General features: G+C 38.1%; 1 protein-coding gene across 1 annotated transcript in view; it reads left to right on the forward strand.

Annotated features, from left to right (window-relative positions):
- The window catches only part of mical3a (microtubule associated monooxygenase, calponin and LIM domain containing 3a), a 79607-nt gene that overhangs the window by 55268 nt on the left and 11798 nt on the right, over positions 1 to 12541 (forward strand). The window contains exons 34-44 of the mRNA XM_079620021.1: positions 949 to 1122; positions 1911 to 1973; positions 3108 to 3179; positions 3596 to 3709; positions 3930 to 4012; positions 4131 to 5988; positions 7166 to 7260; positions 7365 to 7568; positions 8395 to 8445; positions 9508 to 9615; positions 9723 to 9816. Of these exons, the coding sequence (XP_079476147.1) occupies positions 949 to 1122; positions 1911 to 1973; positions 3108 to 3179; positions 3596 to 3709; positions 3930 to 4012; positions 4131 to 5988; positions 7166 to 7260; positions 7365 to 7568; positions 8395 to 8445; positions 9508 to 9615; positions 9723 to 9816 (2916 nt within the window). The remainder of the gene's footprint in view (positions 1 to 948; positions 1123 to 1910; positions 1974 to 3107; positions 3180 to 3595; positions 3710 to 3929; positions 4013 to 4130; positions 5989 to 7165; positions 7261 to 7364; positions 7569 to 8394; positions 8446 to 9507; positions 9616 to 9722; positions 9817 to 12541) is intronic.

Here is a 12541-nt window from a genome sequence, read left to right on the forward strand (position 1 = left end):
ATGCAAGATGTAATATAATGTGCAAATTATATCATCATTACTGGGCGCCAGACTAATATTGAGAGCAGTAGCACCAGTGCCACGTCTTTGTAAACGAAAGTTTAATGCGTTTTAGGAAGGATTGTTCCAGTGCACCTATGTAACCATTGTGGAGGTGGGGGGGGCTACCACAGAAACCGAAAATTCTCGGGCAAGCAGCATGTGTCCAAATTTCAATCTTAACCGGTCTATTTCATCAGAAACAATCTGAAAACAGGGCTATAAGTGTAAAATACCGAACTTGTCCTTTAAGGCTGATTTATACTTCAGCACAGTTTGAAGTGCTGTAAAAAGTGTGAAGCACTTGAAAATCATTTGAAAGTGCAAAGTTTTAACTCTCCAAAAGGATGTACAAACCATGTAATGAATAATGTATAAGCATTTCTGCCATGGTTACAGTTAGGGTTACTACATCGTGAATGTTGGTGATTTGTAGACTGAAAAGCCTTCTATAACTTGTTAATTCATGGCACAATGTTTATCTTAGTTTCAACAGTTTCATGCTGACTAAATAAACTGAACCCTGATCAAGTTTACTCAAATTCACACCAATAGTGTGAAAGCACCCATGGAGATTATGGTGCTATTTTTTTTTTTTGCTGTAATTAAAAAAGTAGCATGCAAAGGAACCATGAAAGTATGTACTAACTTTGCACTTTACACAGTCTATTCTAAACTATAATGTTCTCCTATCTTGTTTTGTCTTTACTCTTTCTGTCTGGCCATTTATTGCTGCTGAATCTCACTCTCTGCTCACATTGATGCCTATGGGGACTTTTTCGTGACCTGGACCTTTTTTACTTTTCAAACAAATTGGATTTTCTGTTCCTGACGTGCTAATGGTCTCGCCAATTAATTCTACAAAATGATCTTGTCACCTTAATGGCTACCGGTAATGCCACCATGCAGCTGGGAACCTGCACATTCAACAAGCTATTCATCCAGTAGACCCTCTGGACAACCAGATGGACAAACACTGGACATCCAAACAGGCTGAAAGGGTGGTGGAGGGCCCCTCGCTGTCACCCTTAGGCTCTCAGCCCTCGCTGAACACCCAGCTCACACAGCCCACCTCTTCCACAGGTAACCCCATGTGGAGGAGTCATACCTGGGCCTGGTGGCTTTTTGGGGGTGGTAGATGGTCCCATTTACACCTGGTATTAACATGCATCTCAAATGTTTTTCCTTGGATTTTTGTTTATTGGTATCGGCTGATATTTAGTTGTGCATGCTCATTTCCCTGTGCCATCATCTAAATTACAGTTAATCTTTAAAAACAATGATTAAATGTAATCTTTTGTTAATCTCAGAATAAATATACATTTTTCATGTTGTACATTGTAATGCTGTGATGCCCAAATACACTTGCAGCCTTTTTTTTTTACATTTTAAAATAACATGAAAATGATTATTAGCATCAGCCAGAATTTGAATAGTGGTGAACTCTAGATGAATGTTACCAGGTGTTGTGGGATTTGTGTCTGATTTGCATGTGTGATCGCTTTTGATGTGAATTTCTCTGGTCAGTTGGACAACTTCTGTCCTCTTCCTTTCATCCACAAGTCTTTTGCTTGCTGCTTATACTTTCTGCATTCTTTTATCTAGCTTTGAAACTTTTTATATATCACTGTTTGTTATTGTTGACAATATGTTGACCTTTCTCTGGTTGAGTAATTTGTTCTCCTATATTTTTTGTCATTATGTCTCCTTTTATCAACATTGTGGATATTGGGGCATTGCTAACTAGTACATGCCCCTTTTTCTGTTGATCACTTTGATTTATTCATGAATGAATGTCTTTTTGTATTTTGTTGTGACTATGCATTTCATGTACCTGTTCCCATTTCCATTTTCCATTGATTTAATTGTAGCCCCCTCCCACAAATCCATACGTCATGAGGCTGTCAGAGCCTGGTTGGACTCGATGTCTGAAGGTAGAGAGGAAAAAGCCCAGCAACTTATATTAGTGCTAACAAAAACACACATTAGTGCATGGCAGGACTATTGAACACTTAACACCACTGCAATCATTTTCACTGCAACACGTATTTGCATGTGACGTTTCAACATGCAATCGACACTACTGCATGCTGCTGGAGTCGTGAGACCGCGTCTGGTGTGATTTTTATAATTCAGCTTGATCCAAACACACACTGACTAATGCATGAATCCTGTTCATTAAGTATTCTTCTGGAATAATACACATTATGAAATGTCCTTAAAAAAAAACAGTGTACAAAATGTTAAAATAATTCGTACACTCTAAATTTATTGTCCCAGGATGTCTGTGGTGCATCTCTGGAGGACACGAGGAGCTTGTTGTGCTGTAGATGAAGTGCTTTGCAATTATGTAACAAGGCTACAGAGATGGTTAAAGCCAAAAAGGACTAAACACATTTTAAGATATTTTCATGGTTCAGAGAGCGGAGATGCCAAAAAAACTCAAATATGACAACCTTGAGCATACAATACAGAAATAGAATTAACATGGTTGCATACGATTCTGAAGCTTGTAAAATCTAGGCTATGTCTTGGCTATGGTTTAAAGTTTTGCTGGTAATAGGCAAAACTTTTGTGTAAATATTAACATTAATGAACATACTTTGCTGACAAAAATGGTGGTGAGTGGAAGAGGGTGTTTCAGTTAAGTCTTCATATTTATTTATGTTTGTAATGTTCAGTTTGGTGTCATTGCTTTTTATTCACAACTCTTTACTCGCCCACATCCCAACCCTTCTCAACAGCTGCTGATTTTGAGCCCAAGCCATTTGACTGTGTAAACGTGCATACTTGCATGTGTTTAACTACTAATACCATTTGTTTATTTCAACATTGTCATGTGCACTCATTGTGTTTAAGTTAAAGTTCCCTAAAGACTAACATTTGTTAGCTATATGATTGATGCATTCTTTGCTTGTTCTTTTTTTGCACACTTATTTCATAATTTAGCCACAACACTTTTGTGTGCTGTTAACATCTGTACATGGAAGATCTTCTAATATTCATAAGTGTAGTTGAGTAATACGTTTGCCCAACTTATTCATCTTATTCTTCTCCTGTGATCCCAGAGCCTTGTGAAGAGGATGACGATGCAGAAGCAGGCAGTCCTGACTTTGAGCCGGGTACTGAAATAGATCAAGGTTTGTCAAATCCATATGCCATTATTTTATTGTGATTTTATTATGCCTTTAGAAAGGTTAAGGTTTTACAGTTTAATTGGCAATACCAGCCCTTGTGTCTCGATTTAGTAAATAAACTTAGGTTAACAGACTTGATATTTTAAGGTTGTCTCCTACTGACAAACATGAGATGAAGTTACTTTGACTGTACTTTGTCGCTTACCTTTTTTGTAATTTATTTTAAATTATTTAAAAAAGTGGGAAAATATGATGGTAACAGGGTTGACAACTTAATAATACACTTGTATTTGTTATAACACACGGTCAACAGAAATGTATACAGAATTTGCTTGCTTTTGCAAAAATCTTGCTTTTTAAAATGTATTTCCATACATTTTGAACAGACTTTCACACTATTTTAATTTCTAATGTTACAGAGGACATTCCCTCAGATGCAGAGGCTGAAGCTCGTTCACATTGCATAGATGAAGTGGTGACGCTTCCAGTGGATATGGGCAAACCAGAGAGCCAGGGACATGTTTTCAACACTGGTAATCATAACCTAATCATAATCATATAATTTCATGCCTTTTCCGTTTTTGTTTAAAACCAATGATTGCAAATGTTCATGTCCTTGCATGACTTGTGTCTCTGAACATATTGCATCAATGTCTTGCTTCATAATTATTCAGACTTTGATGATTAAAATCTCAACTCAAGGGGATTTTCGATGTCCATCAATATTTGAGCCAATTTTATTTTTCCTTGCAGAGAAAACATCTGCAAATCCAAGGGAACTGATTGTGGACGTTGTGCTGTCTCCAATCCAAAAACCTGCTTTACCCAGTGAGGAGGTAATACAGGGTTGCGAGACCTAAATGTCTTGGGCTCACTTGTTTGCTCTGTATTTAAAGTAGCAACAAAAGCCACTGCATACTTAAACATCCTGCCATTCTTTTTCTCTTTATACAGGTGAAAGAAGTTCTAGTTAAATCTCCTGGTGCACGTTTCTTCCCTGAGCCCTATCTACCTGGTAATGCCAAACTGAACATTCCTCCACCTCAGAGTCCTGCTGCTAAAATACCCTATTCTCCTGTTGCTCAAATAGTTGCGCTATCGCCCATCTGCTCCCAACCTGTTGCACAACCAGAGATGGCGTCTCCCAAATCACCTGTCCAGCCTTGTGCTTGTTCTCCAACAGGTAATCCTTTGTCTCCAATGTGTAGCCAATCACAATCCTGCCATGAGCCACCCTCACCCCTCTCCACAAGCTCCCCTGTCAGAACTCAGCCAGTACCAGCAGTCACTTCCACTCCTTTGGCTAAACCTGCTTCTGAGAACCGAAACAATGAACCCTTGAATGATTTAGTACCTGAGGAAACTCCCGTCAAGAAAACAGACCTTATTGAAGAGTTCTGGATGAAGAGCGCAGAGATCAGAAAAAGTTTAGGACTCTCACCCCTGGATCGAAGCAAAATATTGGGTGAGAAGAGCATTGTAAAAGCTCCAACGCCTGAATCATCATCTCCCAGGTCTTACACCCCAGAGGACTTGTCTGAAGAGCAGAAGCCTACTTTCACGGGACGTTCTATCATACGCAGGATCAATATTACCTTGGAGGGTCAGGTTATATCTCCAGTGGAACCTAAGAGCAATAGTTCAGAGAAGAAAGACTTGAGCAGCAGTTCAGGGTTGGGTCTTAATGGAAGTGTGACTACCAGTCAGACAGCAAATAGTGACAGCTACAATAACTCTGATTCTACCATGCTTACACCTCCTTCTAGTCCCCCACCACCTCCACCTAATGAGGAGCCAGCTGCTCTCCAAAACAAAAGGCCTCAGGCTTCCTGGGACAACCTCCTTGAAGGTACTGAGGAACCCAATTCTGAGACTACACCTCCTAAACCTAAGACTCCAGTTAGTCCCCCTCAACCAAAATCAGTTATTGCTCCAGTGCCGACCCGTAGAACTAACCCACCTGTTGTGATGAGGATAAAGGAACCGAATAAACCACGGCGCGAAGAAGTAAGGAAATCTTTTGTGGAGTGCGTAGAAGAGATACCATTTGCTGACGATGTTGAAGACACATACGATGACCGTACTCCAGATACAAGTGGTCTGGAAAAATTTTACACCCCGCCGACCAGCAAGGTCAACCGAGACAAGCCTCCTTTCCACCTGGCACTGGCAATGGAAAATGGCAAGCCCAGCATTACTGAAGGAGTTTCCCGGACAGCAAAAAATACCCAACGTTTTTCTCCCGAAGCCAAGGAGATCGCAGAAGAGCGAATGAGGGCACGGGAAAAGTCTGTGAAAAGCCAAGCTCTGAAAGATGCTATGGCCAAGCAGCTTAGTAAGATGAAAGAAACAGAGGCTGCCAAGGGTGCTGTGGCAAAAGTAGGCTGGAATGTTCCCGAGACAACAGGAAAAAACAAAAAGCAATTAAATGCCCCCAAGGACTCTGCGGTGAAGGCCTTGGAGTCCAAAAAGCAGACAGACATACTCCCTGACCGTTTCGTAACTACATCGGCCAGGAAGACCTTGGACAGTTCAGTCACATCTTCAGAGAGCTCCACAGGCGGCAAAAGCAAGAAACGCAGCTCACTGTTTTCCCCACGCAAGAACAAAAAGGAAAAGAAAGCCAAAAATGAAAGACTATCTGGCACAGAAGAAACGCCACCCAAGCACAAGTCCCTGTGGAAGGCGGTGTTCTCTGGCTACAAGAAGGACAAAAAGAAAAAAGATGACAAGTCATGCCCAAGCACACCCTCAAGCTCTACAACTGTAGACTCAGGGAAGAAGAAAGAATCACCTCTGGACAGGTCCTCAGGTCAGCTGGAATTTTTTCATTCAGAAAAATGTAATATTGTCTATACTAGTTCTTATTCTACAATCTAGTATGAAACCTACGAAGGCAGCTCCTCTCTAAGCCAGCATCCTAACTGGCATCAAACCTCATAAGTGACCGATCTGGAACACTCAGCACGGTAGATTCAGTTTAAAAGTGGTTTAAATGGAGTTCACCGCTACCATGTTGCTAAGATAACATGTAACATTGTGGTACATGTAATAAGCATGAAAGTATATTGTGTAAAATATTACCGGGGGTGCACATAACTGGTGCGCAGGTGGTAAAAATAAACTATGTGCAGCAGAAAACGTGGATTTGGTGCCATGGTTTGGCACTCATGTTATTCATGGTTTTAACTGCTAAGTTTAACCACCACAGAGTGAAAGTTTATCATTTGGACATGTTTTTGTCTTGTCAATTTAATCATTTAAATCATTCACACAAAGTTATGTCAGAATACAGTACCCATCCCGGCAAGCATTTTCTCGGTTATGTCATAAGTGAACAGTTGAGAAAGAAACCAGATGTGTGACACTATATTCGGTCCCTGTATTCGGCATTAAAGTGACAGCAGCCTTAATATTCCTGTTGTAGTCTGTATCCTTAATATTATTAAAATTAAATAAAATACAGCTTTAACAAAGATTACCTATATTTAATTTCTACTGTGAACAAATAGTGTTATAGTGAGGAGAGCAGTCAGGAGGAAAGTGATGTCGACAGCTTGTAGGATAAGTGTGAGCACCAATCACCATCTCCAGGTGCTCCTTTGAGAACCAGACCAAAAAAAATTGTGCACTCCTGAATAAGCATCATGGCACAAATATTTTTGTGATCGTCATCTCTTGAGTTAGGACTAAATAGACAAAATAGATAAATACTAAGTGTGCTTTTTAAAACAGAGAAAGGTGGATGGTTAGTATGCGAAAAGAGCGGGAAAATCTGTATATCCGTGCAGTGTGCGCATGTCAAAAAATGTAATCGGGTTTGAAGCTTGTGACATGAACGCGTACGGCTCACTTCAGATCCTCATGGGTTATGTTAAAATCTTGCACAATTTTGCTAAGTTTACTGTAGTTTAACTTGCACATGTTTTCTCAGTCTCTTTCAACTGGTGATTTTCTTATGCAAAGTTCTCTTTAATTTACTGATGTAGATTTACGTCTGAGGAGAAATCTCAGCTTTTCTGAGGACTCCGATCTCTCCTGTGACGATATTCTGGAAAGATCCTCTCAGAAGTCCAAGGGTGATGTAAGTCTATATAATATTTAAAGAGCCTCTTTTTTTTCTCATTTGAGTCTATTGTTTTCTTTCTGAAGCTTCTCGATTTTAATGACATTTTTTACTGTTCTCAGCGCCATATGGACCTGTTTGACTTGGTGTCAGATTTGAAAAAAGAGACGATTAAAGATGAAAAATCCAAAGAAAAGGAAAAAGACAGGGCTATGGAAAAAAGACGAGTGACAGAAAAGGGCAAGGGAAGGTCAAAAGAGAGGGAGAATGAAAAAAAAAGGGTGAAAATGAAGGATATGGAACAGGAGAAAGGAAAAGAGGAAGAGGTATTTCAGTGATTATGTATTGCACAACAACTACCGGTTTTCAGACGGAACACGAATGCAACACTATGCCCAAAAAAAACAACAACCAGTAAATATATATTTTTTAAACATAAAAAAAATATTGTTCAGCATTGTGTTTCATTCGAAACCTGTATGAAATCGAGCATTCTTGTGCGTTTGTGTGAAGGTGAATAGAGAGAGACTTGAGCTAGATGTATAGAACAAGAAGTCTTCTAGTGTTCACCGGAATTCATAGAATAAAAAAGACACTTTTAGAGTGCAGTGTTCATCTTTCTTAACTAGTCTAGTGGATATGAATCTTTTTCGTAATTTTTTTATACTTTTTTTTTCTGTTTGTCCAAATTATTATTTTATTTAGTGTGTGTGTTTATTTAGGGGGGGGGGAGGGGTAGTTGCTGATGTGCTCTTACCCTCTAGCAAATCTTTTAGAGTAATCTTGTAGTCCAAAAGGTCCAAAATTAACTTTTTACTACACCTGCCAATGTAAAACTTTTCGGCCATAGATATTTTTTTGCCATTTTTTAACAGTTTTGTTGGTTTATGCGATGAATATTTGACATACTGTCTGTGTTGCCACATGAGGTTGTGGAGAAAAATGTTGGCTGGTAAATGTTAATTTTGGACCCGAGTATAATTGTGTTGCACAAAACACAATCACATTAATTTGTACTTATGCACTCATCCCAATGTCCTTAAATGTTTGTGTTCGTGTGTTGTCGTAGAATCCTGATTTGATTTAATTGTACATTAACCCATCTAATCGCATAATTTTTGTTTTGTTTGTTTTCCATTTTATTTTTCTAAGTCTGTTTATGTACCTCATGCATTGGCGTTCAAGAGATCGTATGCCACAAAGGTAGTGTGTCCATTCATTCCCATTGGTCTACCTATTTTACGCATGTCGTATCACACCGTCATGCCTAACCCCTGTCTGTTATTGTTGGTCCAGAGATCGCTTTATTTTATTACTAACAGTTTTCTGCAGCATGGTGAAGGCTAAAGCACCCCCTTTCTGCTGGAGGATGTAACTGCATCACATGACATTCTCAAAAGGCTTTCTGGCTGTTTACATGCGTACCGCTTTCTATACTGTGTACCTCACTGGTTCATATGCAACTCGTTTTTCTCATTTCATAGCTTTTACCTGACTTTCATGAAGCATCTCCAGAGTCAATGTTTTTTTGTTTTTTTGGTCTCTGTCTATCTTACACTTTGTTCTATCTTACACGTTGGCTCTGTGCAATTGTGATGAAATGCACAGACAACAAGAGCTTATGACATTAGTCACGGTACTGTTTTGTAAATGATGCATTTGTGTAACAAATCAAGATTTTAAAGATCTGTGGTCTAGCTATATCTTGTCTATCTAATCTATCTAGTTTGTAAATTTAGAGCTTGAGTCAACTCTCGATTTTGTAATGTTTAGTACTGTTTTGAGTTTTTTTTTTACCCATAATTTGCACTAATTCCAAGTATATTATATACTTAATATACGGTACTTATCTAATTAACTGGATTTACAAAAAATGTGCGTTATACTAATATATATATATATATATATATATATATATCATTTATTAGTTTATTTGTAGCAAAAAATCTTTATTGTGATATATATTGAGGTATATACAGTACCAATACTGTGATAAAAAGTTACTTGTACTGTGATACAGTGTAAACTTTTGATTATACTGCCAAAAGGTGCTTTAGAATTGTAAGTCAGATGTTTTTCAGCCTAGTAGTGGATTAGCTTTGACATTTTGCTCTGTTTTAGATTCTGCTGTAGTAATATATTTCACAAACTCCTGCCATAGAGGTCCATGAGACACCAGACTAGGATCTGCCTTCAACTGACCCGGATGCGGTTTACAGGAGCGCATGTTCTGACTTTTTTAATTTGAAAATTGCCTTTTTGCAGAAGACGTACACGGAGGAGGAACTCAACGCCAAGCTGACAAGAAGAGTACAAAAAGCTGCACGGAGGCAGGCCAAGCAAGAGGAGCTTAAGAGGCTCCACAGAGCTCAGGTAAAAGCATATTAATGACTTTTTGAGTTTGTCAAAAAGGTGAATTTCAGCCATTATCATGCAGAATAATAGTGAAGTCAACCAGAAGCTGCTTTTTGATTCCTCAGATCATTCAGAGGCAACTGGAGCAGGTGGAAGAGAAACAGAGGCAGTTAGAGGAGAGAGGTGTCGCGGTGGAAAAGGCGCTGCGAGGGGAAGCAGGTATTTCTCTCTTTCTTCTCTTTTTCTTTCTTTTTTCTTTTTTTTGATCAAAATGGATCCTCAGATGCTCTGCTGAAGGGTTAAAGCCTCGGAGCAGACTTTCATAACTCATGTTTTTCTATGTAGCTATTCTTTGACCTTTATGTCAGAGCGCTGCTTGCTGTGGTTTCTAGCTTCAAGCTTCAAACTACAGTGCAGAAATTAAAAGTGAAATTGTGTTTATGCATTCTTTGCCTTTTGATTAAAAGCCATTTCGTGAACTTGGGTTAGTATTCTGATGCACAGGATCCGCTTTTTTCATTTATACAAACCTTGCTAGAAGCTTGCATTACTAAATGCATTTCATTCTGTCAGGCTTGAGATATATAACATTAGCATTTCACTTAGGGTTCCCGTAATTATGGAAAACCTGGAAATATCAGGGAATGTTACAATTGTGATTTCCAGGCTTGAAATAGGCCATGATAATTAATAAAACCTTGAAAAAGTCAGACATTTTTGTAGTGAATATAATTTTTCCCCCTAGTCATGCTCAGCTCTTAATTATTTATTCGCCAAGATTGCTTTTTGAGCTCTCCAGCTGCAAGCATTTTTATTTTTATTTTGTCTTCTTGGACACATTTTTACATTAAAAATATCTGTTAATTCCAAGTATTTGTACCTGACATACAAATGGAAATCTGCCCCAGCTACCTAAAATATCTTTAAAAAAAAAAAACGTATTCACTTGAAAAGCCTTAAATCAAAGTACTACTAACATATCAAATATAGATATTGCCGAATTAATGTTTTGTCAGTCCCATGACCATTATTTTACGTGTTTTCTGCATTGAATTGCACGACAAGGGGCTATCAAAAACGTTCCATTCGATAAGTGCTACAGTAACAGCTAAATTAATGGCTAGAATCTTTTTCATTATTGGATTCTAAGATAATTGTTTCCTTTTGCAAAATGTGGACAAATTATGTTAACAATTTCAAGCAACTCTAGCTGTAACAAATTCAATTAATGTATGGTTTGTAAAGCAGTAGGGTAGTTGTAGGCAGTAGAACAACATTTATGATTTTGGAATTGTTTCCTCTTTCTCCTGCTTCATCCAATATATCTAGTGTTTCTTAATCTCTTTTTATCCTTTACTCTCTCTAAGGGTTGTATAAAGGTTCTAGTGTTAGTCCAAAACAGCGTAAGAGACGCTCAGGTATCCATGATGATAACTCTAGTAGGTGTTGTAGTCATCCCAGCGTATCATGCCATCCTCATGCCGAGCATTGTCTCTCCTGGTCTCTCCTCATGAGTGTCTCAACTGCATGCCCAGTCAGTCCGATCACGCCAAGCATAGATTTGTGTGCCGTCTCACTGGATGTGATCCACTATGATGTGGATTATAGGCTATTTCTTCAATTTTGAATCTATTCCGTTCCATTTTGTCAAACTTAAAACACCTTTTCTTGGAAATTGTCTTCTAAATGCTTTATATTCATGTTTTGTTGTTCAGCGTAACAAATGTTCACAAGCCGTAGTATAAAGGGTTAAAATGCTCGAGATGCATTGAATAAGTTTTCTCCCTTGTATACAGATTTCGATGGTCCACTTTAGACATTCTACTAACTATAAGTAACTTTGCAACTACTTGTCAACTGACTCATAGAGTATTGGTAGACTGTTAGGTGTTGGGTTCGGGTTAGTAGAATAAGTTGACATGTAGTTGGAAAGTTACTGACAGTTAGTAGAAAATATAAAGTGGACAATCGAAATAGTGTAACAAGTCATTCTGTATATGAGGGAGAAAAACGTATTCATGCATTTGAACCCTTTATACTACAGGTCATGTGTATGGCTTGTGAACATCAAAATAGTGGTACCAATGACTCTGGCAGCAATAAAAAAAAACAACAGCTGTTTTAGATGCGAAAACATTCTCGCACTCCAGAGTCTGTGCTGCCCTTGTGGCGGAACTCAGCGGTGCAACAAATCTATGTGCCCATTTACCATAACGGGACATGCAATATAAATGCAATTAACTACATTTGTTTACATGCCAAATAACAAGTTGTGATAAATGTATATTCGGCATACCTTGCTGCGTGTGTGTTTGTGTGCAACATATGCATGACTTGAAACTATTGGCTGTGCCTGTGTGTGCAGTAACATGTTTCTAATATATCCTTATTGTAGACTATTGGGGAGAGTCTAATTACAGTGAGATCCTGGATTTGCATCTGGGCGGTATGTATTTCAAATCTGTTGCTTGAAATGGACTAACAACTAACGCCCTCTCTTTTCCCCCTGTACTTACTGAAGCCTGTCTTCTCTTATTTACCCCCTTCCGCCTAAATTCTCTCACATGTGCCCCTGCAATTTCTAATATTAATTATATATCATTTAGATATTTTATTAAATGTCTATTCTTGTATGTAGTATTTTGTATTTTATTTCCTGTATTTAAAAAAAATTAATTATTTTACATAAATATTACATAATTTTTTTTAATGATCGTTTAATTTATTTCAATCTATTAATAAATTGTAAACAACCTAAACATTTTATATAATAATTTAATATATTTGTGTATTCAAATCTGAGCCAAGCGAAGCACCTTTTTTTTTCTTCCCCACATTGCATTGACATTCAATTTGCTTTCAGTTTTGATCTTAATTTGCAAACTAAAAATGTTCCACTAATATTTAGCAGAACAAATCCAAAATGCTTAAGCAAACAGATGTA

The sequence above is a fragment of the Phoxinus phoxinus genome (assembly GCF_949152265.1).
Source record: "Phoxinus phoxinus genome assembly, chromosome: 8".
Classification (NCBI taxonomy): domain Eukaryota; kingdom Metazoa; phylum Chordata; class Actinopteri; order Cypriniformes; family Leuciscidae; genus Phoxinus; species Phoxinus phoxinus.